This window comes from Mastacembelus armatus, chromosome 15, assembly GCF_900324485.2.
Source record: "Mastacembelus armatus chromosome 15, fMasArm1.2, whole genome shotgun sequence".
NCBI lineage: Eukaryota > Metazoa > Chordata > Actinopteri > Synbranchiformes > Mastacembelidae > Mastacembelus > Mastacembelus armatus.
Window position 1 is genome coordinate 9,805,417 of NC_046647.1, and position 26,187 is coordinate 9,831,603.

Consider the following 26,187-nt stretch of genomic DNA (forward strand, 5'->3'; position numbering starts at 1 on the left):
TGAAATCTCAGGCTGCAAGCATCCCAGAGAAAAACACAGCAGCACCACCGAAGCAGGAATAAACACGTTAGCACACACACACACACACACACACACACACACCCTCACACACACACACACACACACACACACACACACACACACAGAGGCAGTACTTAGCTTGCTCAAGTGAAGCAGTGGTCCCCCTGGCGTCCCAGCACTGGAAGAAAATACAGCTGTGGTCTCCCATCACTGTGTAGAGGTGCGGTTACAGCCTGCAGGTACCGTGACAAACCGCAACACCTGGAGCTGCAGTCTAGAAGCTCCTGTAAACTTTGCAGGCACAGGTCCAGGGCCCCAAGGGGTCATGGGGCCCTAGAGGAAAACTATGAAAGGACTGTTAACTTTTCAGTGGAAAGCCTACAAACAACAACAGATTGGATGCAAAACAGCTACAAAGAGATACAAGACCACTAAAAAGAGATAATCTGACTAAAGAGTGTGAGAACAACCCCAAATGCTGCAAAATTATCACCAAAATAAAAAAAAACTAAATACAAAAAATAGACACAAAATAAGTATAGGTGCAAAATGACTCAAACCTGTGCCCAGGGGCCCAATTTCTCATGATTCATCCATGCATGTAAGCTGCAGCAATAATAACGTGGTGTGTGGACAACTTGACAGAAACATGTTAGGAGAGATATAATTACATATGTTAAAAAAAAATAAATTAAATAAAAAGTTGCCTAATTTATTAGGTGACTACAATTCTGTGTATTTGTGTCTAAAATTGTATCATTTTATTTTTCAAATTGCTTGTTCATTACTTAACTTCTTTATTTGGCTCAAGTTTTTACCAATTTCTTTTATCCACACACATTGGTTTTTATTTGCAATGTAGGGCAAACTCCTTCCCAGCATTATAAATGATCTGTGCTGATCTGTTGGCCTCTTTTCCAAAGGCCATGTATTAATACCAGGTTAAATTGGGAAGCCAGCTTCTCTGAAAGATTAGACCTTGGCTTAATGTTTTTTTTTTTCTAGAGCAAAGCCTAATTTGTAACCACTAAATTGACTATGACTGAAAGAGATATAGTTTTAATTTTGCCACTGCAAATCTGATTTAATTGAAAAATATAACAATATAACATAACAATATAACAACATAACTTAAACATCAAGAACAATATACCTAGGCTGCAGGTTGTGAATTATTCTTCAGGCTCTCTGAAGAAAACACAAGTGAATCATTGAATTTTTGCGGCTATTAAAGGCAGCCAGAATGATAAAGATTGACGTAAAAAAGATTTAGACCACCAACAGCTAAGCAATGAGAGAACTGACTAGGTCACGTTCACATGCTTCCAGAGGAGGTAAACAAATTATCCTGTTACGTGCTGTCAATGACAGTGCATATTAGGGCTGGAGAGCCCAGTGGGAAATCACACAGAGTAATGATTAGAGATTCACAGCCTGCCAGTAGCTGTTGTCTGAGAGTGAGCACATCCCCTTAACCAGGCTGTGCCCACCAAGAGTTTCTATCTATTTCAATCGCTCAGTGAACTCAACATGAGAATCAGCCGCTTTCCATTTCAGCAGAAAAATAAACTCCCAAAGTTGAATTTTATTCTTTACCACTAGTAGCAAAGTTTACTCACTGCATTGTAATTTATTTGTTATTCTAAAACAGCTCAATGAAGTCTTCACATGTATTGTACAGGAGATGCCAGAGTTTGATATCTTGGCCAGCTGCCTCAAGTTTGAACACACTTTCTAACCCACGTGACACAGTTAGGTCCCTAAAACCTCTAAATTACTAAGGATTGTTCATTGTATCATTTGATCGGATGAAGCAGGCTGAAGCATTTTTTTGCAAATACTCCCACATTTTAAGGACTTATCTGCATGACATTGGCAGTATCTCACTTTGCAGTTTATATAAAACCTTTGATAACCTGCAGATATATTTTTAATACATTAGCCTTGAGGTAATCTGTGCAAACTAACCTGTGGAAAATTAAATCCATAATTCATCTTTTTTTTTTTTTCGTGCATGTGAGACTCTCAGCTTCATTTAAATAGAACAGGTTACAATTTGCCTGCCTTTTGTGTTTTTAGTTGCAGGAAGGCATGATACACACCAGCCGGTTTCAATGCTAATTAACTGTCTTGAACAAAAAGGAGAAAAACAACTCTTTTCACATCCCTGAGCTTTCATCCTGGCTCAAAGCTCACAGCCACAAGGTGTGATGTATTTCTTCTTTCGAGGCCCCCCTCTCCATCCTTCATGCTGCAGCAGAAAAGAGGCCTGATTGCAGTGTATTGCCTCTGTAATTTTCTATGCCAGATGGGGTCACTCAGTCAAGGAAAGGAGCAGAACCCACAATGTGAATCAAACTCTGGTTCTTTCTCAGCTGCAGCACACGATCAGCCTGTCCACAATTTAAAGCAATTATCACACAATGAACGAGTCTTGTCCTGAAGTGGACAATGTTGATTGGCAAATCCAATGAGCCCTTGTGCAGTCAGTGGACGTTAACTTGACATTAGGCAGGAGTGCATATTTTTAGCATAGAGTTCAGTAATAAGAGTGCAATGCAGATTTATACAGTCTTAGACAGTTTGGAAGAGGATGAAAATGAAAGCTATTTAAAAAAAAAAAAAAAAAAAAAAGCCTGCACCAAAGATAACATCAGAGAGGAGGATAGAGAGAGAAAGGAAAGCTGAAAGAGATATGAAGACAAAATATTAGACATTAGAAAAAGCAGTGAAATGCATCAGACTCTGCATTCTTTGTTTTCCCCAAGTTAAAAAAAAAAAAAAAAAAAAAAAAGCCAACTATCAGAGCTGAACCGCATACTAAGTAGTAAATAAAAGTCCCAAGCAGCAGTGGATTTACCTTCCTTTTATTTTTACATAGTCACATATCCATTACAGCTGTTTTTTTTTTGTTTGTTTTTTTTTTTAATATAAAATATCTGAAATTGAAAAGTTGACATATACACACACAACATGAATAAATTTGGTCAGACTGGTCATCTAAAATTCTTTAAAATATTATATTGCCAATGAAACAGGTACAAACATTTTTATTCCTCAATGTTCAGCTTTCAACCCCGGAGTATTTAAAACATTCCACATTAAACCAATAATCCCTGACATAAATAATATTGAGGTGGTAATGGAAAATGCAAGAACAAAAGTGTTTTAAAGATAATATCAGAAAAAAGTTAAAATTTATAAACTTTTATGGGAAAAGAAGCAAGTCAACTATGTATTCACTGTGATTTAACAGTAAAGCTACCCTTTCATAATGGCAAAGTGCATCTCTAGCAGACAGCTCAGAGTTTTCAAGTGGGGCTGTACATTGCTGGTTGTTCAGCCCTTGATCAGACATTTGACAAGTGATTAATCAGGCAGGCAGCCTCAGTGGAACAGCTGAAAGTTAATTTCCACACTTCTGCATGCAGAGATGAATTTGAAGCATATGCAGGCAGTGTAGCTGCCTTAGTAATCTTTCCAGGGTGACCTCTGCCCTTCACATTTGTGAGGATTATGTCCAGTCCGACAGCTCCACGGTTCTTTTCATCACGCAGCAACACGCAGCGTATATCGGAGCGCTGACGAAGAATTAAGTCATGGAATTGGGGACGGCAGGGCACCATGTTGACACAGTGTGGAGACGGATGAAAAACGGCATCTTCTTGCAACAGCCCAAGGTGGGTATCAGTGAGTAAAAGCCAGGCCAGAGGCTCAGTGTGGGCACAAGGGCTGATGCACACCCCTACACTTGTGTACATTAATATCTGTACTTCTCCCATATGGATTGTTTCTTGTGACTGATCCATGTTACAATGAAGAAGGTAAACCAGATCAGCAAGACTCTTCTGAAACTGGCAGCAAACCCTTAAACCAGCATCCAGCAGCAGGTCAGGTACATGGGTCTGCCAGTCCAGCGACATCTTCAATAAGTCTCCATGGAGCAGTGGGTGCTGAGAGACCCTGCTGTCCCTGGGGCAGATGACACCAAGTATGGCCCAGCACAGCTCTTTGGTAAGCTCCTGGCTATGAGTATAGACACCCAGGATGCTCTCTTCTGTAGAGCCCATCAAACGTAGACTGTGGCCTGCCAAGCCTATCTGCACCTCCTTCAGCTGCAACAGGGGAAGGTGATGGAACAAAACCAGAAACTCAGAGTCAGTAGTTAAGGTATAGAGGCCAGTCTCCACCAGTATAAGGAGACCGGGACGAGGGTCGGGTTGACTGCATTTGGCCACACTCAGCCAATAGAACGCTAGAATCTTCTGGGATGTGAGTGTTGATATGGAGATGGCAGACTGTAAAGCATCCATCATGTGTAGAAATGGCAGAGTTCGCAGGTTCAAAAGGAAATCAGGAAATTCTATCAATGTTTGACTAAAGATTTGAATATTGTTTTTGTTCTGCACCATCCATGAGTTTTCCAATGGCTGCTCTTTGCCTTGATTAACCTCTGGCTCACTGAAGCGTTTCATTGGCGACAGTGCTGCCATCAGTTTGTCACCTTGTTGTACATGAATATCATCCACATCTTGCTCTTGTGATAACTGCACATCCCCAGTGGTCTTGTTCTTTTTCCAGATATGTTCTTGGTTTATTGGCTCATTATCTGGCAATGTTTCTGACTTGCTAAAGGTTTGTGCTTCATCAGCCTCCAGATGTTGCATTCTGTCTGTCATCTGGATGTGCTGTAACAAAGGTAGGTCTTTCACCAAAGAAAATATATAACTGTCCTTGAACAGGGAGAAGACAAAGCTCCCTTTAACCATGGAGTAGACATGGCTGTCCTTCACGGTAGACAGAACATTACTTTCCTTAACCAGAGAGACAACATGGCTGGACCAGCGGGCCCCAACAGGCTGTAGTCCCTCCTTCCTGACTTGCTGTAATACTGTGGGAGAACTCCATAGGAGACGCCCTGCATCCTGGACAATCCAGGAAACTCTACTAACCAAAGAGCCCAACCTTGAGTTCTGAGCTGTGGCTGCTGCAGTTTCCATCACGTACACTCCCTTGATTTCCTCTACACCTTCAGGTTCAGCCAACTCTCCACAGCTGAACTGTCTCTCAATGGTAGTTTCCTCAGGTGGACAGCAGGCCACCTGACTGCTGAGAGGCGTTTTGTCAAGGTGAGGACAAGTGCAGGTCTGTGGGAGGAGAGACGTGGAGATAGCTTCCCTGCTGCTTTGCAGGTGGGACATGCTGTGTAATGAGCTCCCTTCAGGGCCAGGTCTCCCCTTGTAGCAGTCAGCTGCGACATCTTGGATCTCGTTAGCATTCCCCTCTGCCTTCATGCCACATCCATCACCTGGGCCCAGGACACTCATCTGCCAGAGGCTGGCATCCCGTGACCAAACCTTCTCTCCCCCATGACTTGCAACTCCAGCCTCACTCTGTGTTTTCTTCCCTGGCTGTTCAGACATGAGTCCTGGCCCTGATTTATGACACAAGTCACTCTCCTGCTCCTGGCCATCCCTGGTGCTTACCCCACCCTGTATTGAGTCTCTGTCCAACTCAAAACAGTCAGGAAGAGGATATTTTCCAGGTATGGCCTAGTTTACATTGTGTAGTGGAGTAGAAAAGGAGAAAAGAATAAGTAAAACTTATATTAATATTTTGTACTGTAACTTTAAAAGGTCTTTTTTTTACACAATTTATTACAAGATGATAACTGGGAAGAAACTAAAATAGCCATTTTACCTAACCCTGTATAAAACCATACTTTTATTTATGTATTAAATTATGTTTGATTACATAAATACATGCACAGGAAAATACTGTGACAAATAAGGTACATGCGTAAACAGAAATATTTTAAAAGTGCTCCATTTCAATATGCTTTCACAAAATGAGTGTCATTTTCTTCGAAACCCCTACAGGAAATTGTAACGGGGTTTAAATATGTGCATAATAAAACACAAGCCAGGGGAAAAAGTATTTCATGCCTCATAAAAATCTGTATTGGGCCTGGTTGGAGATGGGGGTAGGTATTGTCATTTGTACTGTTGCAAAGACAAAAGGGACTAATACTTCAACTGCACTGTGGCAACATAGTGTCTCAAACAAAAACTGCAGTACAAAATCTTACTATGTGTTTGTTTTAATTCATTTTTTTACAAACAAGTCATTTTTACTTTGATGCAAATACTCCCCATGGCTTACTGATTAAATCTGTATTTAATCTTAATGTGTATGCTCAAGACTGATGTGTTGTAACAGTAGAAAAACGTGAATACATACTGCATTCAAGATCTTCTCTGCTGTGGCAGAAGCAACACAGCTGCTTGGCACGTTTGGCTCAGCCGTCTCAGTGGCCTGCATATCCATCAGACTGAAAAAAAAAAAAAAAAAAGAGCACAGTGGAGATACAGGAATGAAATAGTACATTTCATATTCTATCAAACAAACATTGCATACGAGGGGGCATATGCACAACACAGACGCAGTTATGCTTATACATGCTGCAAGGCTTTGTTTTCAAAAGTAAATTAAATTATTTGCTATGGTGTTACACTGGAGACTTCAAACCATTTGCAGGCAAAAGACTGCAATAACCTCCAACCCCTCGCCACAAAAGCTATCCATTAGATTTGAAAAGCAAACACCCAAAATGGTTGGATGAGATTAGAGCCACTTCACTAGCTGTGAAATTAAATGGAATCTGTGCATGTTGATTTGAGGATTTACATACAATATTAAGCACTCTAGAGGGGGAGCAGAAACCAAATATACAGCTCAGGATGATTTCTGATAGTAAACAGTGGCTTAGGTTGAGCTTTGTGTATTGCAAAAGGGTTGACGAAAGGGGAAAAGAGGGAGTATTTAAGCACTTGACCAGAGGGACACAGAGCAGGTTCTCTTAAAGGATTTCTGCAGATCCTGAGGATCAGTGCAGAGGATGTCCTGCATTCAGCGATGTTTGTCTACTCACGAGTAAATGGAGAAACACTGATCTGGTATTGCCATCTAAGAATCTGACCACATTTTTGTGATTTCATTATTTTCTGTTGCACACATGCCGAGGTTTATAGCGTACATGATGTGGATTGAATGATCATGATTCATGCACAAACAGATTCATTAGCATCACGACAGACAGCACAGTTTGTCCCCACACCACCACCCAACCCAAATTCTATGCATGCCTGAAAACACCTCATACCTTTCAAACATTTCCAGTTCAAGCCCTGACATTTGAAGAAGGCAGCTAGAATGTTGTTAAAGTAAAATTATACAAAAGTAAAAAACAAAACAAAAAAAAAAAAAAAAAAAAAATTAAAACCTTAAGAGCTACATCGTTTTGTAGGTAAGATTACTCAAGCTGCATTGTGCTTGTGGCAGGAAGCATTAAGTGGCACAGGGGCTCCTAGACTGATGGATGATAACCACTGACAAAAAAAAAAAAAAAACACTTTCAGGAGATGTAAGCTCCAAACAACAGCCTGTCAGTGGTCAGAGAAAGGGAAACAGCAAAGTTGCCACTTGGCCTACTGGCAGAAGATGGATGACACTGTAAGGGTTGTCAGATGAGCAACCTTCAGAGCTAAGATGGTCATTAAAAGCAACATGGGTCAAACATCAGTTGGCCTGCTCCATCACTGGGAGAGTTCTGAGTCCAGGCTTGTCTGTTTCAGCATACTGTCCCCTGTTACACACCCTATTTAATAAAGATTAAATCAAAGAGTGGATCTTCTGGACAGTCATCAAATCATAAACAAGGAAAAAGCATCAAACACAGCCTCCTCTTGGCTCTGCTAAAAAGGACCCATCTTGAAAGTTTACAACTAAAAAGCACAGGAATTGACTTAAACTTTTCTTTCCCTAAATCCACACCTAAACTGTGGATCTCATCATTAAACCCATAAGAGACTTGACTTCACTGAAACTCTCAACTGTGCAAATCAGCACATTTCTGGCTAGCTTCAAATCCCACCTTCAATGACATGTCATTACCGTTTTTAAACTTCTCCAACATACAAGCTGTTTTTTTCTAATGTAAACACATCATCTCTGATGAAAAACTAACTACCCTGTTTTCAAATAGGAAATTTGAGCAAATGCTTTACATGATGGACTGTTTGAATTCAAAATCTAGTGTTATTACAACATTAAAGTAGCCTACTGAATGCAATACTGAACAATGGAGAATCTGTGCACAACTGCACAAGAAATCCATCATCAAAAACAGTAAAAATTATTTTTTCCATACTGAATGAGCAGACCTGTATCAGTGTTATATACAGGAGAGGTAAGGCCAGGTCAGGAGATCTGCATTTAGTTGACATAACTGCACCTAAATATCACAATCAAACTTAAAAGATATGAATAAATACAAAAAATATCAAGTGTCTTATGCCCCGAGAGCATGTCAGACTGTTAATGCAGTTAGCTTCCTCCTTTCCAGACTCAAGTGAGAAAGGCTATGATCCAAATTATGCAGCTCGTAATCGGCACGCTGCTTTATTGTAATGGAGCAGCCCCTCAAGTAACTGCAGGACAGTTAATTGATATGAGCTGCTACTGTCTAACTCCAACAGTTTACCCTTATTTACTATTGAGTGTTATTTCCAAGACAATTGGGCAAACTAAAAGATCAGATTTGTCCTTGCTGCTGGGGAGGTTATGCTACTGTATGTTAACAAAATGCACAAGGGTTGAAAACTTATGTAAGCAAGAGATTAAAAGCACCTTCCCCCACTGCACGTCAGTGTTTGGACAGATGATGGTTCAGTGTGACAGGAAGTTTAAAAAAGAAACACCACAAATGTCAATTGAATGCACCACTTCATATTTCATCATGCATGTTCAGGAACCAACCTAATAATATTTTCCAATGTACTGTGCTGCCATATTCACCTAAGTGCATTGTGTGCTTCAGACAGTCCTGCTGTTCAGCTGCCATTAATCCCCTAGAGTCCTACTTTCCTTTTGTACCCACGGTGTAATACCATTTTCAGCATTTAGCTTAACTAATAGCAGCCCTGTAATAATCCTCCATATACAAGTGTATTCACCCATTCATATCTTTGCAGATGTTGAAATGAAAGTAGTATGAATCACCTCAGCTGAAGCATGGCTTTTTAAGGGCCCAGCACCATTGGGGGTAATTATGCATCAGACATCCTGGAAAAACTTCAGGTTTTCAGATCATGAGAGAGAGGATGTTTCTCAAATTACTTACTACTTAAATAGGTGGTGAACCGCTACAGAATTAACTGGATTTGAGACACCTATTCAATAAACACTGACGAAGGCAAATCAATGACCTGTCACACAGTTCCAAGGCAGTAGAAGGGTATAGAGATGCTACACCAACTCGTCTCTAACAGTTAGACTATACTGGAAAAAAAAGGGGGTGCACAGCTGCAGCTAATAAAAGTATGACAAAAGTATTATCAGTGTTTGTTAAAGAAACCGTTCGCAGCATTTTTGTGCAATTATAGCATCTATTATACAGTATGTTCTGGTGAAAGCTGGTGTTTTGCTTTCAGTTCGCCTAACAGTTTTAAATCTCAAATCAGCTTACCTAAATTAACCTACTAATTTATCAGCTGCAGTAGTGTCTAATAGGCCTCTCTCATATTTATTACAGCCTTGAGTTTAAAGTGTGTGAACTGCTAAAATCTCACGGTTTACTAAACTAGCTTTTTACAGAGACTTCCAGTATGTTAACACATACAATTATCCTCTTAATGTATACTTACAACAAAACAAAATTAAATATTCACTATATTGCCTCCTAATAACGTGTGCCAAAACCTTAAAAACAAATATGAATTATAAATAGTATTGGACAATGTACTTGAGCCATGACTGAAGACATTTTAGAAACACAGACAAGGACACAGACTGAGAAAAGCCTCGGGTGAAAAGAATCTGCTGGAAGTGTAATGAAGCAGGAGGTGAATGATTTTATTGATTACTTCAGAGTGCATTCTGGGAATTTTCTGAGGAACTAAACTTCAGATGCACTTCAGTCCTTTAGGAAATGAGACAAGGCAAGTTCACTGCCGACAGAAGTAGAGGCTGTTTTGGGACATGCCCTCGGTTGTAGAAGACTTGCCTGTGTGATTTCCACTGGCTCAGCATGAAGCACTTCTGAATAGCTTTTTGCATGTTCCCACTTCTCCTAACAGAAATGCTGCTGTGATTTATGGCTTTGGTTTGGTTTATGTGCCCAAAGAATGCATGCTCAATAAGCAGACACGCTGTGGAGGTTGAGGTGGAGTGGTTCTGTTATGTTTGGGTCAGAGAGTGCACAGGGCTGTGCGTCTGAATAAGTCTCACCTTGGATTCTGCAGCTTCACGTTGGACAGATTCTCAGTAGATCTGGACATGTCAGTCAGGGACAGGCTTACAGCAGACAGCAACCCGCTCTGCCAAAACAGAATGAGACAGCGCTGAAACGAAAATCTGCCAGAGTGTAAGAAATGAGTGACAGCTGTCCACGGCAAATTTCAATTACACAATTGTTTAATTAAAGTATATATCATGGGTCATCAGTATTCATAACACTGTTTTCACACAGCATAAGAGGGAAGACTAAAGAACTGACATTTGAAGAAATACCAAACTAACATATAGAATAATAAAAGCCAAAAAAAAAAAAAAAAAAAAAAAAAAAAGATGGAGCATAAAACAGTCATACATTTTTCAGTGGTAAGAGAGCAACTGTAATGGATAACCTTATCCATCCTTATGGTTTCATATAGTTTCTACAGTTTCCTCAGCACTGATGTTTCTACTTTTTTGCTAAAAACTAAGAAGGAATGTAATACACTTTGCTACTATTGAAACAGGCTATTTTTAAGTCACTACATTACATAATAGTTATTGCATTCTGGATGTGCCAGCACATATTCAGACTGAGCAAATGTAGATCTCTTGAGACCCTCTCATTTGGAGTCAATGTTAAAAATGAATGGCAAAGACTTCTTGGAATCACAGTGGAGCCTGGATGGCTGTACTTTCCTTGGCTGTAATAGTTTGCAATACTCAATAATGCAGAGAGCAGAAAGTTGTCAAAAACCCAGAAGTGCAGCTGTGTGAATCTATTTTACAACCTAAAAATGTTAAAGTACAGGAAGTGCTTAAAGGGAACTCCATTTGAGCTGCAGGTTCTACAATCTATTCACTGCTCGTCATTTTCTTTCATATAATAATAATAATAAAAAAAAGAAAACACTTTACTGAAAATGTATGCAAGACCAGAACTTGATGTACAAACATCAGGCTTAATAATTATCCAAATATTTCTATTCTAAAAAGTTTTCAACCCACAGAATATCTCTTTTTTTTTTTTTCTTAACGCCAAGTCATCTCTCAAGTCTTTTCAAAATCAGCTTTCCTTCTGTCTTTAGGGTTTGAGTACAGAAGCACTCAGACAGTATATGCAATGTTTACTGTCTCAGAAATCTCTCTACCATTTTAATGATTGACCTTACTGTATTTTTCTTCGTTTTTTTTCCCTAATTGGTATTTTCCAGTAACTCTAGCAACACCTTACAGTTACCCATCGCAGAAGACAGACTGTACACAAACCTCCATTCGGCTCATCTTGCAAAAGACAAGTGACTATTTAGGTGTAGACATCCATCATTATGTCAAAAATAGAGAATTTCTCTTTTGATCTAATCTAAATCGATTTTAATGTTGTAAAAAAAAAAAAAATCCAAACACCAAGGGTTGAACACTCTTCATAGAGGAAAGACTAAAGAGTTCCATTGGTTAACAATGTAAATGAAAATGCTTTTCTTACTTACACTGTCCAGCACATACAGGATTTTATTCTTACACCCCCTCAGGATGACGCAACTTATACTTCAAACCTGTTTAAATATTAAACTATTGAAGAGGAACATTGGTTCCTCTGGAGAAAGGCTCCATTCACACAATGCTTCTTTAAAAACACATGAAAGTGAATGACAGCCACAAGGGGGCTGTTGCAAAATAGATGAAAAGCAGCCAGTATTGAATGCTGCTGCACCTGGCCTCTTTCAGGGACGGCAGAGAGCTTTTCTAAGGTTAAACAGTTCAACATTTAGGAGAGTGTGCTCATAATGTGCTTTTCTGCCGCTTCTTTGTGGGCCAATTAATCAGAACAAAGTAGAGTTTCATGCTAAACAAGCAGTAACAGCTGAGAAGCGGGCAGAAGTTCATATTCTGATCAGAAAGAATTTGCACAGATCTCTCTGGTGATGTTTTTGTGGAGGCTCTGATGTGGTGTGGAGTATGAATGAGGGTTCAGCCTGAGCAGCGTTTGCTGAAGGTAGCTGATATTACAGCCCATAGTGATGGAAACAAGTGCTGACTTTTAGAAAATTACTAGAAGAAAAAGTTTTAAAGCAGCATCTGAACTACTGTCCCTCGGCTTTAAAAAAAAAAAAAAAAAAAAAAAAAAAAAAAACAGGAGTATCGGAGCATAATTAGGCTTGTCTGTGGTAGTTTTGGGTAAAGTCTGTACCTGGCCGTTCTCCCTGACGTGGGTGGCTTCAGTCGGGTGGTTAAACCGAAGTATAGTTCCTTTTCCTAGCTGTATGATGGCACCTGGAGGGAACCAAAACAGTGAAGCATAAAGAACACGTCAAGTCAACTTATCAACTTAAACTTTCCTAGCTGGTATAAATACCATGGCTCTGAATAATGTTTCACACTGTGAGAAAGACTGGCACAGACTAAACGTGATGTGTTTTAAAACAGATGCAAGATGACAGCGATGGTGCAAAAGTCTGCCGGGAAGCCTTTGGAGGTATTGCACATTTTAAATACATAAAAAGGATGAGGAGCAACATACTCTGGTCATTAGAATCCTCCGATCATTGTGGGATTGCAATGAACTGTCTCTGCACTTAACTTGGACAACTTTTGTGCGATTTGTCAGGTTTTCCCATAACATTTTTCTCCACTGAGCTAAAGTCAATGAATTGCCAGGAGGAACACAATCCCCAGTGTCGCTGGCAGTTACCTCAACTTGGGGCTGATGTAGCAAAGAAAATGATCCAAGAAAACTTGAAAAGTCTTCTAAAGCTATAGAAGTGAAGTGATATTAGGTTTATATATCAAACTCATGTTCATATGGCCACATCCACAGATTTTCTCATGGTCTTCCCACCATTCTCCTCCTCCTCCTACTGCACAGCAAATACTAATCTTGCTACTACTAATGACTTCTGAAGAGTGACAAAGCAACCTGAGAGGACAACCTGTGATGGATTCTAGCTGCTGTTGGACTGAAAATTACTATGGTTTTGTTCAAGAAAATAGCTTCAGATGCAGCCATTTCTGAAGAGGATATTGGATAAATTGAAATGGTTATAAAAGAGACTAGCGTAGTCAGGCCCTGCGCTGCCTGGTTCTCTGTGCAGGTTTTATCTTTGAAAGCAAAGCAGTCTGAATGAGAAGGCAGTAAGCAGTGAAAGCTCCCAGCTCTAGCAAACAGGGTCTGCTCAGGGGGGCATGGGTTTCAGCTCTGTTTGGCTCTGTCCTTTGAAAGGTTAATGCTCTGGCCCACTTCAAACCTGTCGGCCCTATCAACTCCATCTGCCAATTAAATGGAGGGCCTGGGGCTTTGTCCGAGGCCTCTCGCCCTTCAAAATGTTTAGTAAGTGAAACTGCATCTGCCATGTAGAAAGCTGTGCTTGCGATCCACTCATGCTTTGAGTGTGCTAACATGTGGGAGCAAGGGACATAAAGTGGATTTTATCTGCAGACGTAATACATAACTGCATACAAAATGAACGATAGTGTCAATTATCATTATAATAGAAATAACTTCTAATTATATTAAGCCTCAGACATCACCCCCTCCTCCCCTCCCCATTAAAGGTTACCAGGAGCATATCAGCTAATCAGAAATTCTTACCCTGAGTTAACAGGCAGGGTTCAGTGACCACAGAGCCATTGACTGAACACGGTGCACCATCCTGAGGGATCAGGGTCACAGTCCCGCCACAGTTCTCAAGCACACAGCGTTCACTCAGGAGCCCAGGCCCTTGAAGCCCTACAATGCAATTTCATATGAAAACATACAAAAAATGATTTTTCAGTCCAGTGGGTAATGGAGGCTAGAGAATATCGTTTAGTAACCTTAACTGACCAATATCCTGACTGCATGATGCTTTGTCAGTCCCAATCAAGGTCCCGCCCTCCTAAAGAAGAGAGTACACACTCATCAAGCTATTTGAATCAGAACAATTAAAGGTTGTTGGACCTTAGCTGGTAAGAAAATCTGAGAAACAAAAAAAACAGAAAAGGTAGAAATTATATTAAGTTCAAATTCTATATTTACTTTCAAATAATAGAGAACAATGCCAGTCCTGAGAAGATCTTCACTGATGCCAATGAGATGAGGTAGCTGACAATCCAGGACCACTCCACTCCCCTGTTTCCTTAGAGCCACGGTCTCCTCCTGTAGGACACAAATGAATATACTGTGAGAGGAGGGAAGGGAGGGGGTGGGTGGGTCTTTCAATAGGCTGTATATGGAACAGCACAACATAAAATAAAAATGCTGACAGACATTTAATGGTAACAGGCAAAAAAAAAAAAAAAAAAAAAAAATTCTTTATGACTGCTCTTCCTTGCCTGAAGGCCAAACAGAATAGTGGTGTTCCAACCATGTGTCGCCATGAAGCAGGAGAGTGGCTAATGGTGAGAGAGTCATAATAAATCATTCAGATTATCATGGCGAGAGTCAAACTGTACATTGAGTTCAGTGAGCGAAACAGACGTAGTGCCAGCGCCCACACACATACAGGTGGGTCGTATACCATGCACCATTGCCTTTATTGATACATAGCCAACACCACTGTATGTTACTATTAAAATACTCCCGAGCTTGTAAAGTATGTCAACTTTAGAATAGAACAAGAAACTTCTGCTAGTTCTATAACATTTACAATGCATCTAAAACAAGTATGGTGCAGAAGGTCAAACTAAAGTAAATTCCTCAAATAAAGTAGGAAGCATGCCATGTTTAAACATAAACCCAGAGGATTTCTTTTCCATAAATAGTGCATTTTGTTTTGAAAGAAGTGAATAACTAGTACAATGAGTCATAAGACCAGCTGATAGAGCAATTTCAATTCTCCCCCATAAAACACGTTTGCACAGATGCCAAATCTCACTTTCAATATATCACACAGACTACTGATTAATACAGCACTACAGTAAGAAACAGATTTACATAACTCATGTCAGATGTTAATACCCACATTAAAAAAAAGAATCCGCTCTATTTGCCCCGAAATCCCTACTAAATATGTATTTGTTGATGTCACAGCACCTCCGCATAAAAAAACAAAATTAAAAAAAGTCATAAGCAGTAGAGAAACTGATTTAATTCTTGAAAGCTATTTCTAAAGCACTGGACGGCAACATTTAAACCTCTGATCTGGGTCCATGTACTGCCTCACTGCCTCCAACAACTGAGGAAACGTAAAAGCATGAGCCACACCACTTTACAACATGTCTATCAAGCAGCAACATTCAATTAGCATCATGTAAAAAGTCACTCAGTATTCTTTTACTTCTAAGGTGACTAAAATGGTACACCTACAAATTGCAGGCTACAGGCAGAATGAGGTGGTTGAGTTCGACTTCCTGATTTTTCCACCAAAAATGAAACTGTTAGCCTTGGATGACCTGCTAGGTTCAAAAGACACACTGAAATAAGCTATGAAGAGAAACTTAACTCTCTAGGCAAGTGTTTAAGGCTGGTAACCTTTTCCTCCCAGGGCAGAGGATGTGGTTCAATAACCCAGAGGGTACCCAAGTATGAGTAGCCCCATCAGAAATATTCTTCTGTTAAGCTAGTGGACTAATGCCTCACATTTCCATGGATTATCATAAGTACCTTCCCAGGAGGCAGAGCACAAAATCTCACATATGGAGGTTTCAGAAGCAACACTCATACATAAACTGGTTCCCCTCTCTTTCACCCTCCTCCTGCTCGCTTTCGTATAGATTGGACCGTGAAGTGAGAGACGTGCACCACAAGTACCACCTCACTCATTGGCAGTTGTGAGATGGGAGAAATCCTTTTTTTTTTTTTTTCCCCTAATGAAGAAGGAGAGGCATCGACCCTGGCCCCTGTACTTAATTAAAAGGGATTCTTCACAGACTTCATTAGAGGTGAGGAGCAGCCTGGCAGATTAATGCACTGTGTCACTTTCCTCAGACACCAGGAACAGATGAGATCCTCTTATTTTCTCCTCACATTCCATAGAAAGTAGCTCCTCACCACACCCAGTCTTTCAGCATTCTGCACTATGACGAAAAAGTATGCTTTCAGGTTGAGGCAGCTGGTGAACATACTGTAATTAACTGTGGCCTAGACCAGCAGCCAGGCTCGGGCAGCATTTAGGCTTCCATTAAAAGCCATCATCTGTGTTTTGGCAGAATTTAATGGATTTTTCACTGTGCTTTGAGACTTCAGGTTTCCATCTTGGTTAATATGCCCTTTAAAAACACATCCATACTATCCCAGTCATTCTTTCCCTTACTTGCACATCAGCTTTGTCAAGTGGAGTAATTCACCAAAAAGAACAGATAAGCACTGACACCAGGATAAGAGAAAAACATCTGTATCCAGATTGCTCTAATACATCAAAAGGTTGATTTCTTGGAAAAAGCTGTATTTATATCCCAGATCGCTGCTCTTGATAAAAGTTAAAAAGAAAAACTAAAAGTGCAGGGCAATTACATAGCCAGTTTTTCAAATGGCACACATTCAAGCGGGTGCAGTAAAATAACATGTGGAAAATATGGCCAAGGCTTTTTAGACGGGCACAAAAATATAATGCAGGTAACAGCCAGGGTGGCAGAATCAATGGCAAGCTGCTGTTGAGAATATGGAAACGATATAATTACTAACTATGATGTTCAACTGCTGACAATATGAGGTAAATTGACATTAAACAGAGCAAGGCTTGGAGCATTCAGAGCTTAAGTTGTGCCTTTGTGCCGACTGTAGCATGTTTGGAGAATACAAAGACTACCAGGATCAAAGAAACACTGGCTCATTGTATCTTACTGAAATGGAGGTTCCTCACACCACAGTGTTACAGGGGACCTGAAAGGCTGGCTAAGGGAGCTGGATGAATATATGTATGTGTGTCCACACACTCGCAGTAGAACAACTTTTCACTTTACCCTCTTCCTGCCTTTTTGTTCTCTCAATCTGTTTCCGTCTCTGGTAAGAGGCTGCTCTGGAATCCATCTCATATTAATTACTTTCTCTTTCCCACATGCCCTGTAACCAATCTGGGAAGCTGACGATGAATAACTTTGCATTCTAAATCTCCTTTGAATACAGAATTCAAAATTCTGTTTACATCGCTCTTGGTCAACTTGTCTTCTTACAAGCCGAAATTTTCATCCAACTCTCAGCAATAGCAACTGAATTAAAGACAAAATATTTAAGAATTGAAGAAAATATTAATTTAAAAATAATTGGCTAGAGATGGAGAACATTTATAACATATGCATGTAACACAGTTAAACATGGAGATTGAATTATATCAGAAAATGCCACATGTTCAAGGCAATTTGCATGAAGAAAAACTGTGATTAGGTTTTAGTTTGTCATGTATGTGTGCAGAATTTCAAAACAGCCAACTTCCAACTGGAGTTGTTTTTGCTTTTCTGTACTGAACTGTGCAAAGACACCACCTCTAATGTTTGTGCAGCGCTCCATAGAGCGATCCCACTTATCATTTTCCACCCAGACAGAATGCAAATGCACAGGAAGACAAATGTCAAACCCATAAAGTCATTCATCAAACTGATTTTTTAGCAACATCAGTGTGCCTGCCGGTCACCTGTACAATGCCCTTCTCGCACAGGTGTCATGTTTTTTCATGCATCCGTTTTTCCATGCGTCTGTATGGAGAGGCACAGCTCTAAATAAGTCATATTTATCAGCTCTGCCAGTAAATAGGCAATGCTGCCTCTGAGCACCACTGCTTGAACATGCAGACAGATTTACAGCACTGTAAATTTAATTAATATGCCGGACAGTCAAAAATGAAAGCTCCATATGTCAATAATCAAGACCTCTTAATTAGGAGCAGTGACAGCTGCTAATGAGTTCCAATACTCTTTCACGAATAAAGGGCTGTCGAGCCACTAAATGTCACCCGCTAACCACCATTCAGAATAGAATGTTAATTAGCCGGCATACAAAGTGAGATTCACATGTAGGGTATTTTAAATACACCATCTTACAATGTACTGCTCCATAAAAGCAACTGGACATTACTCTGGGATGGGATCACTACAGTGACTGCTACAAGGTAGGAATACATAAATCTATTCAAAAATATCCAAAGAACAAATCAAAAGAAAAGTTGAAATCCATGCAAAAACTGTTTGAGAACAGGTATGATAGCAAGCTGAACTTCCTCTATAGTTTTCATGACTGGCACGCTTCATAATTCAGCGCATAATGCAACAGGCCACTCGGCTGAAGATGATGAGCCCTAACCAAACAGATGACATTTGGTGTTATTTGGGAGATTGGGCACAAATTCAACAGAAGGAAACAGCTCAGTGTGAAGTCTGGGTTGGCAAACAGAGGCATGTTTTTAGTTACAGCTTGGGGATGTTTGTGTGGATGTGGCCACCCTGCCCCAGCCCCAGAGAAACCATACTGGGTTGAAGGAGGAGGCATTTCAGTTCTGTTTTTGTCAGACTTCCAAAACACTGTCATGTATTAACTTCATGATCATTACAAGAAGTAAGCTTTTAGATGCCATTTAAATCTAAATCGATGGAAAATTAAATTTAAATGCCAAGTTGACCCTGTTCTCATTACCCTTTCCACTCCATGAAGTGGCTGAGGCTGTTGACAAGACTGTCAGTGACACCAGCTGGTAGGATGTCTTTACTGCAAGAAGCAGCAGCTGTGAAAGCTGCTGCTTGGATCTTGCTGTTCTATTGACTTAATGTTAAAAATAATGAAACAAACGTCCACACAATATGTTCTCAGTGGCATCTATTTAAACTGCATATGTCCTTCTGTACAACCTTTAAATGGCATTGTCTCTCTCTTCACAGAATACAGTGGATGCTGAACTTTTTGTTTTGACAAATTTCCACTGAAAATGGGGCCACAAAGGAATAAGGGCACCTACCAAACTTGTCTGTCTGGAAACAAATGTAACTGAACAAGGGTACAACACATTTTATTCTGAAATATTTAGCCAACTCTGTACAAAAGAATTCAATGCAAGAATTACATTAATCTGGATCATCTGAACTGCACAGTAGTTTATGTCTAACAACATAACCAGGCCCCAGGAGCTGTAGGAAAGTTTGTTGTTAACAAATTGGGCATTTAAACTATTGCTTCTGGTTAACAGTAATGTGAAAGTCGGTGGATGAGGCCACAAACAAGTGCATGTAAAACTATCTGGCAGGCTGAGAGACAGAAATAGCAAAAATAAAGCAATGAATATTCAAGCTGCTGACCTTTCAGCATTTCAGCAAACAAACTCCATTTACAGACTGTTTAAATATATGAATGAGGATTTGTACCTGCAGAAGTACCTCGCCCCATCTGATGGTCCACTCCCTGGTGAGTGCAAGAACCTGTGGGGAACATCAAGAATATTAAGTGTTTTATTTACATTCCTTTTTTTTTTTTATTTCTGTTCTCCATTTGTCAGAGGATGATTCACCTTTGACTCGTTCTGCTGCAGCTCCTCTTCTACTTTCACACAGGAAGTCTGCTCCAAGTGGGAAATCTGGAGTAGGAGCAAAAAGACACCCCCAACCTATAACAACTTTGAATAAAAAACATTTAGTAGCATCTATGAGGCTGTTTTATATGGGTTCAAACATATGCAGGACCTGATTGGCTTCTTCTAATAGCTTTCGGAGCCGAGTAACCTCTGCCTGCAGCTCCCTGATAACCTTCACCCTGTCGTCTTCATTCACTGTGGGCGAGTTCACTATGTTTTTAGCACGGCTGGCGTAGCGCAAAGTGCTCAAGGTCTCCCCGTAGCTCACGTCAGCAGGAGAAATGGCTGCAATGAGGTCACCAGGGAGGAACACAGTTCGAGATAAAACATGGAAAAAAAAAAAAAGAAAAAAAATTATCTACTACCATTTTTAATAACATTTTTAGGAACAGATAGGGAAAGGGAGGACAAACACTTCCTAGAAAGGGACTGAAATGTCTTTACAGTACATACTTGCTATCATAGTAGTCACAGAGTTTCCACCCAGGCTGTCTTTTAGTAGCCATGTCAGCACTGAGTCTCTGTAAGGAATGAAGATCTGCTTCTTTTTTGCTGACTGCCCTCCCACACTAAGGTCAGCTGGAAGGTCACACGAAGAAAAACACAGACAGAAACTGGAGAGTTCCAGTTAAAGATGAAACACTTCATACTAAACCTCTAGAGAGCCATTTTAGAGCAAAAAAGGGGTCATTGCTCAAATATTAATCCTGGAAATGTTACTAACATGCCCTGAGGCCTTGGGTTTCCCAATATGATGAATATACAAATCACTTCTAAGTTAAATTTCAACCACACTTATCAGAACAGACTGTTTAATCAAACTGTTTCCTTCATGGGGTGACTTCACAGTCAACAAAATCATTGTTCCTGCACCAAATATAATTTGATTCACTATCTCTTATTGGGCTGACTGGTTCAGTACCATATAAGGATGTGGTATCATGGTGCATCAGCTATGTTGTAAATATTATTTACCCAAAGCTGAGATCACACTGCCCAGGGTGACCAGGGATTTGTTTATTTTGGCACCTTCCTTCAGCCTGGTGCCTGTGGTGCGCGTGGCATCAGCTCGCTCACTGCCTGCCAGGTCTACTAGGTGGATCTTACTCAGTGTCTCACGTGGCAACTCCATATCAAACCATGCCTGTAGCATGAAAAACATTACTGAATAATCCCTGTTTACTTCAAAAGACAACATCACAAAGGAATAATTAGGCATATAGGCTGTATCACGACAAAGTGCTACTTAGGATGGAGGAAATGAAAAAGCCTTTGAAGATAAAAAACATGTTTTGTTTTTTTTTTTAAAAAAGTATCATTACACAAAATGGATAAACAGGCCTAATTGGAGTTCTTGTGGGATGGCCTTTACTGATTCTTACTAACAATATTCAGGGAAATGAAAAAAGTGTTAACCCAATTCCAAAGGACAACATGACACAGTAGCAGGGATAACTTTAAGCACTGAGGTTCACCTGGCTGAAGCTGATGGTGAAAATGGCGTGGGAACGGCTGCTGAAGTCATTCATGTTGGTGCTGGCTGTGGTGCGGTTGGCATTGCCAAAAACGATCAGGTTCCCCATGTCACTGTGGTTATGTACTAAGTGCTTGGACAGATCTACACATAAGTTAGTTTCCTGTTTTACATTTCATTCAAACTCAGCCGAGATGAACATGTGAAGTAGAACAAAAATCTTAGAGTCTTACTCTCTACATACGGTCCATCTCTAGGATGCTCTCTCACTCTCAATCCTCCAACATCAGTAGGTGTGGTTCTCTTCATGAGAAGGTCCTGCACACGTTCATTATAGATCTCTAAATAACTGGTGCCAAGACAAAGGAAAAATTAAACATTTTGTCCAAAATACACACAAAACAACACAAAGGCACAAATCAATGAAGGGTTTTACCACTGATATGTGAATGGCACAGAGAACCAAACAAGTTCCTATTCAGTCTAATACAAAAACAAACATACAGTGGGTTTTAAAGCCAAATTAAGTTGCTTGCATTGGCAATGAATAAACAAACATATGCAAAGTAGGTTTTGGCAGAGCACTTCAGTCATTACTGTGGTGGGTGTGTACAACAAGCAAAAGGACTAGTCTGAGAGGCTGATTCAAAAACAATGCCAGGCATGGAGCAATTAGGCTATGAGAGCATGACAGTAATGAAATAGTGGATGTAGCCATGCGGGCTGCTTTCTGGCAATGTGTTACATTATTAAAAGGTTTTTAAACAACTACAGGCATAGCTGGTATTAGTGCAATTACAGGAAGAATTGTGTGTTACATTTGATTCCAGCTACCATACACTCCTTATGAACAAAAACATGCTTTAATTGATGACATAATTTAATAAAATGACTTTCAAGAGAGGTTTTTACACAGAAGACAAAATTATAAGTTTCCAAGGTAGTCCAAACTCTCATTTGTGCGCACGCACTGGAGACCAATGCTTTTAACAAAAAGACTTATCAGAATGCAAGTCAGTGCCAACAGTCATATTGTACCCGAGTGCTTTTATCCCCCCCCCAAACAACAAAATCATGTACCTCAAATTTTTGAGAATCAAAAGACCCAGGTTGTGACTGCAAACCACACACTTGTCTAGTCACAAAATTTTGGCTGTGTACATCAGGAATGTTGAAGCATCAAACACTGAATTCCTCTTTTTCATGTTGGCTGCATGTTATAGGTGTCTCACTGGCAGTAATACACCAATTTTTAATGATGATCACACTTTTTGGACAATAAGTAACTCACACCTCTGCTGGGTATAGCCCCAAAAAATTAAAACAGTGCAGATGTGTTACTGTCATTTTCATACTAGTCAACATTTCTAAAGCAAGGCCTGGCAGAGGCAATCAAATAAAAGTTCTAGAGTTGAACTAAACCCAGCAACAACCATGCTATCAAATCATGCCAAATAACATCAAATGGTATGATATCAAGGGGCAGAATAATGGTTTCACAGCAGGTAAAAATTCTCAGTTTTATCTCAGAACAAAATCATTTAGTAGTAGAGCTGGATAAAAACCGATATTTTGATGAGGCTAGATGTCATTTGGGAATTTGATTAGAGTAAAAAAGCCTTAAGGTCTTTTTCTGGTTAAAAAAAAAATATCTGCACTTAAGTCATGCAATTTTCATACATATTTCTGAGTTTGACTTTTACCTACTTGACCATCCATCATGGCTGCATGAAAGTTTTCTGTGTTCTGCTCTGTGTAATTTCTAAATAATGAAAATGCACGTGGCAGCTTTCGCTATAGCATCATGAGTAAAAGAGGCTTTATTACTATACTGAAGTGACAGTGCTGATGATGCACCAGCCTTTCTTCATGCAACATCGCCCCTTCACATTTTTCCTCAATGACAAATGTGATGGTGGACTTTTAATTTTGTTTACTCTAATTGCAACACACCCTATTCCAAGTCTTGCCTGACATGCTATTTTACATGATGTACATTGTCTAACACGATATATTACTTTATTATGAGAAAAATGGCCATATCAAAAACATACAAAAAGTGCACTTTGCAATAATCTTAATTACATCAAAATATCTGTAATGGCGTAGTAGAATAATAACCAGGTTTTGTCGTTTTAGCCTTAGATTCTTTTTTTTGTATTGTTGTAATAGGTGTGTGTGGCAACACCCTAAGAACAACAGCTGCTTTAGTTTAAGTGCCGTTACTGTCGTGAACCTACCTTTTTTCCCAGGAGCACTAAGTGCTTAGTAACAGAAACAATATCTCCGCACACCTCCTGATGCCAGTTCCTAATACTTTAGGCCAAAATACTGCACTGACATCTTTGGATGTTGAATTATTAACTAAACGTAGAGAAGAAGAACAATCCTGGACCACAACTTTTAGATATGACATGAGGTATCACTGTTATGCTTATATATATATATATATATATATATATATGAGGTATCACTGTTATGCTTATATATATATATATATAAGCATAACAGTGATACCTCATGTCATATCTAAAAGTGATACCTCGTCATATCTAAAAGTTGTGGTCCAGGATTGTTATATATATATATATATATATATATATATATAAGCATAACAGTGACACGCATAACAGTGACACACACACACACACACACACACACACACACACACACACACACACACACACACACACACACACACACACACACACACACACACACACACACACACACACACACACACACACACACACACACACACACACAATATAATGGTGGTCCCTTACCTGACCTCTGTACGGAATGACACACCATCACTCTTGCTTCTACGAGATATCTCCCCGAACAAGCCCTCACAGATCCGTGGGATTAAACCATGATCCTCCTAGTATAGTGAAGTAGAAAATGCAGCATTTAGAACTTTAATTACAAAATGATAGTGTTGCATATTGTGTACTTTAATGTGACAATATCATTTGCTCCTATTATGTTCTCTTAACTTGGGTGTATATACTATGCCATGACCACAACATGCAAAGACTGCTGAACAACACAAACAGCAGCTCATCTGATATGAAGTTACTGGAGCATAAAACCAATTCTACTCTGAGCTGCATGCCCTCTTGTTTTAATTACAAAGTAACAGATCGTGAGCATTAAGAGCCATATATAATTATCTGGGATGTTGACAGCAGCTCTGCTGATGACCTTGCATAATTCTCCTGGTAGACAAGCAGCAACCTCAATGGTAATGTGAAATTTCAATTGCAGTGCAAGGTGAGAGGAGAAAAGCTCTGGGTTGCTGCCCTCATCACATTTGCTGATTAGTGGGGAGAATCATGAAGATAAATGGGGTGTGGGGTGGGGGGTAGACAAGGCTGCAATCAGTCTGTTTCGATTGTGGTGAAGAGTGAGGTCTACAGTGACCTCTTCACTCGTTGCACAAAATTTTAATGTAGGTTTATTTTGCATGGATAAAATTGCCAAAATTGGCTTAACAATACTAAGATTTTCCTCAACCTAAGAAGTAAAGTATCACAAACATCTCAACATTCTGGGTGTATTAGACGTGTTCGTCATTTAAGTTGGGACTAGTTTAAGAATCTTAACTATTTCAAGATGAATCAATAATGTTACTTTGACCTTAGTAAGAGGCTAAGAAAGCCTTACTTTTTGACCCATCATGGTGTAAGATTTTCCTGAGCCTGTTTGGCCATAGGCAAACACACAGGCATTGAATCCCTCAAATGCAGCCTTTAGGACATCAGACCCCAAGTCATGAAAAATCTAAAGAAAAAGTTAAAATAGCAGGTTCAACAGCATCAACAGCAACACTGCATAAAACACATAGGACTGATACACAGTATAAGCCAAAAGAAAAAAACATGATATCCAGCCAGGTAAACTGATCTACACTACAAAAATAAACAATGTAAAAGATTTAAAAAGATGAGGGAAGAAGCCACGTACCCTCTCCTGAGATGCATACTGGGGGCTTTCTTTGTCAGTTGAATCATATGAGAAGTCAAACGAAAAAGTCTTCCTTCCTTCCTTCAGCTCATCCCCACAAAATGGAGAAAGCTACAGTTTCAGATGGGGAGAAAAAAATAATCCAGCTCTTAATACAAACTTAAATACCTGCAGTATCGTTTGTTTTATGTAGTGATAAATATCCTACCTTATGAATAGATGTAGTATTCCCCTTCATATGAATTATCATATTAGATGACAACTGCTTTTCTCTGTGGAAAAACGGATAAGTGCCATAATTTGGCCCTGAGTGTTTCTTAAGAAGGTTTGTAGAAACTCACTCTACCTACCTTTTGTTCAGTGGACGCACTCTGACCGCTACTTTGACTGAAGCCATCATTAAACAGAACCAGAGAGCACACAATCAGTCCTTTTCTGCTTTATTGACAAAGACGCCTGAACGTTTCAGCGTGAATATCACTGATTCGCCGCCTGATTGTCACACCTGGGGCCTGTTCGCACTTCCCCTCATGCACTACACAAAACGGCCACTGGGTTGGGTTAAAAAAAAAAAAACCATAACTCTTTCTCCCAAACAGTTGTCTCTTTTTAACTGACGTCCATTTTTTATGACACTGGCTTGAAGACGCTAATTATATTCTACAAGGATTAATGTCTCACATAGTGTTAACTTTAATAGCTCGATAAAAAATCACGTCCATTTATGGAAATGTAAAGCGACTCATAACACACTTTATTAAATGGTCCTCTGAGGTGCTGATCGATAAAGTCATTGGACGGAATTTAAAATCCATATAATTTGAACGTCTGAGTCAATCTGCTGCATTGGGGACCAATGGGAAAACACAGCTCCGAACTGCGACGTTATTAGTGTAGTTGTTACATTTATTTCAGGGTGCCGACCTAAGTAAATTATCTGAAATGTTGTGTTAGATTGTGAACTTTGCTAACTTTACGGGG

The 26,187-nt window shown here is 39.7% G+C and overlaps 1 protein-coding gene across 1 annotated transcript; it reads right to left on the reverse strand.

The window, feature by feature from the left end:
- Window positions 1–3,083: 3,083 nt before the first annotated feature.
- kif16bb (kinesin family member 16Bb) lies at window positions 3,084–25,702 on the reverse strand. Its single transcript, XM_026310246.1, has 19 exons — window positions 25,557–25,702; window positions 25,415–25,478; window positions 25,207–25,317; window positions 24,907–25,023; window positions 24,024–24,121; window positions 21,471–21,586; window positions 21,239–21,381; window positions 20,739–20,907; window positions 20,217–20,342; window positions 19,873–20,048; window positions 19,701–19,766; window positions 19,558–19,611; window positions 14,309–14,428; window positions 14,117–14,168; window positions 13,883–14,020; window positions 12,485–12,567; window positions 10,309–10,397; window positions 6,262–6,352; window positions 3,084–5,573 (listed from the first exon to the last, which is right to left on the reverse strand). The coding sequence occupies exons 1-19, from the start codon at window positions 25,604–25,606 to the stop codon at window positions 3,372–3,374; spliced, it is 4,065 nt and encodes a 1,354-aa protein (XP_026166031.1). The 5' UTR covers window positions 25,607–25,702; the 3' UTR covers window positions 3,084–3,371.
- Between the last annotated feature and the right edge of the window lie 485 nt (window positions 25,703–26,187).

What these genes read in the sequence shown, in the direction of transcription:
- kif16bb (XM_026310246.1), bottom strand. Translation starts at nt 25,606, where the DNA reads ATGATGGCTTCAGTCAAAGTAGCGGTCAGAGTGCGTCCACTGAACAAA. An exon ending in ACACCATGATGGGTCAAAAA is followed by an intron (nt 24,122 to 24,906) that starts GTAAGGCTTTCT and finishes TCACTATACTAG; the next exon opens with GAGGATCATGGTTTAATCCC. An exon ending in ACGTCAGGGAGAACGGCCAG is followed by an intron (nt 10,398 to 12,484) that starts GTACAGACTTTA and finishes CTGTTTTGGCAG; the next exon opens with AGCGGGTTGCTGTCTGCTGT.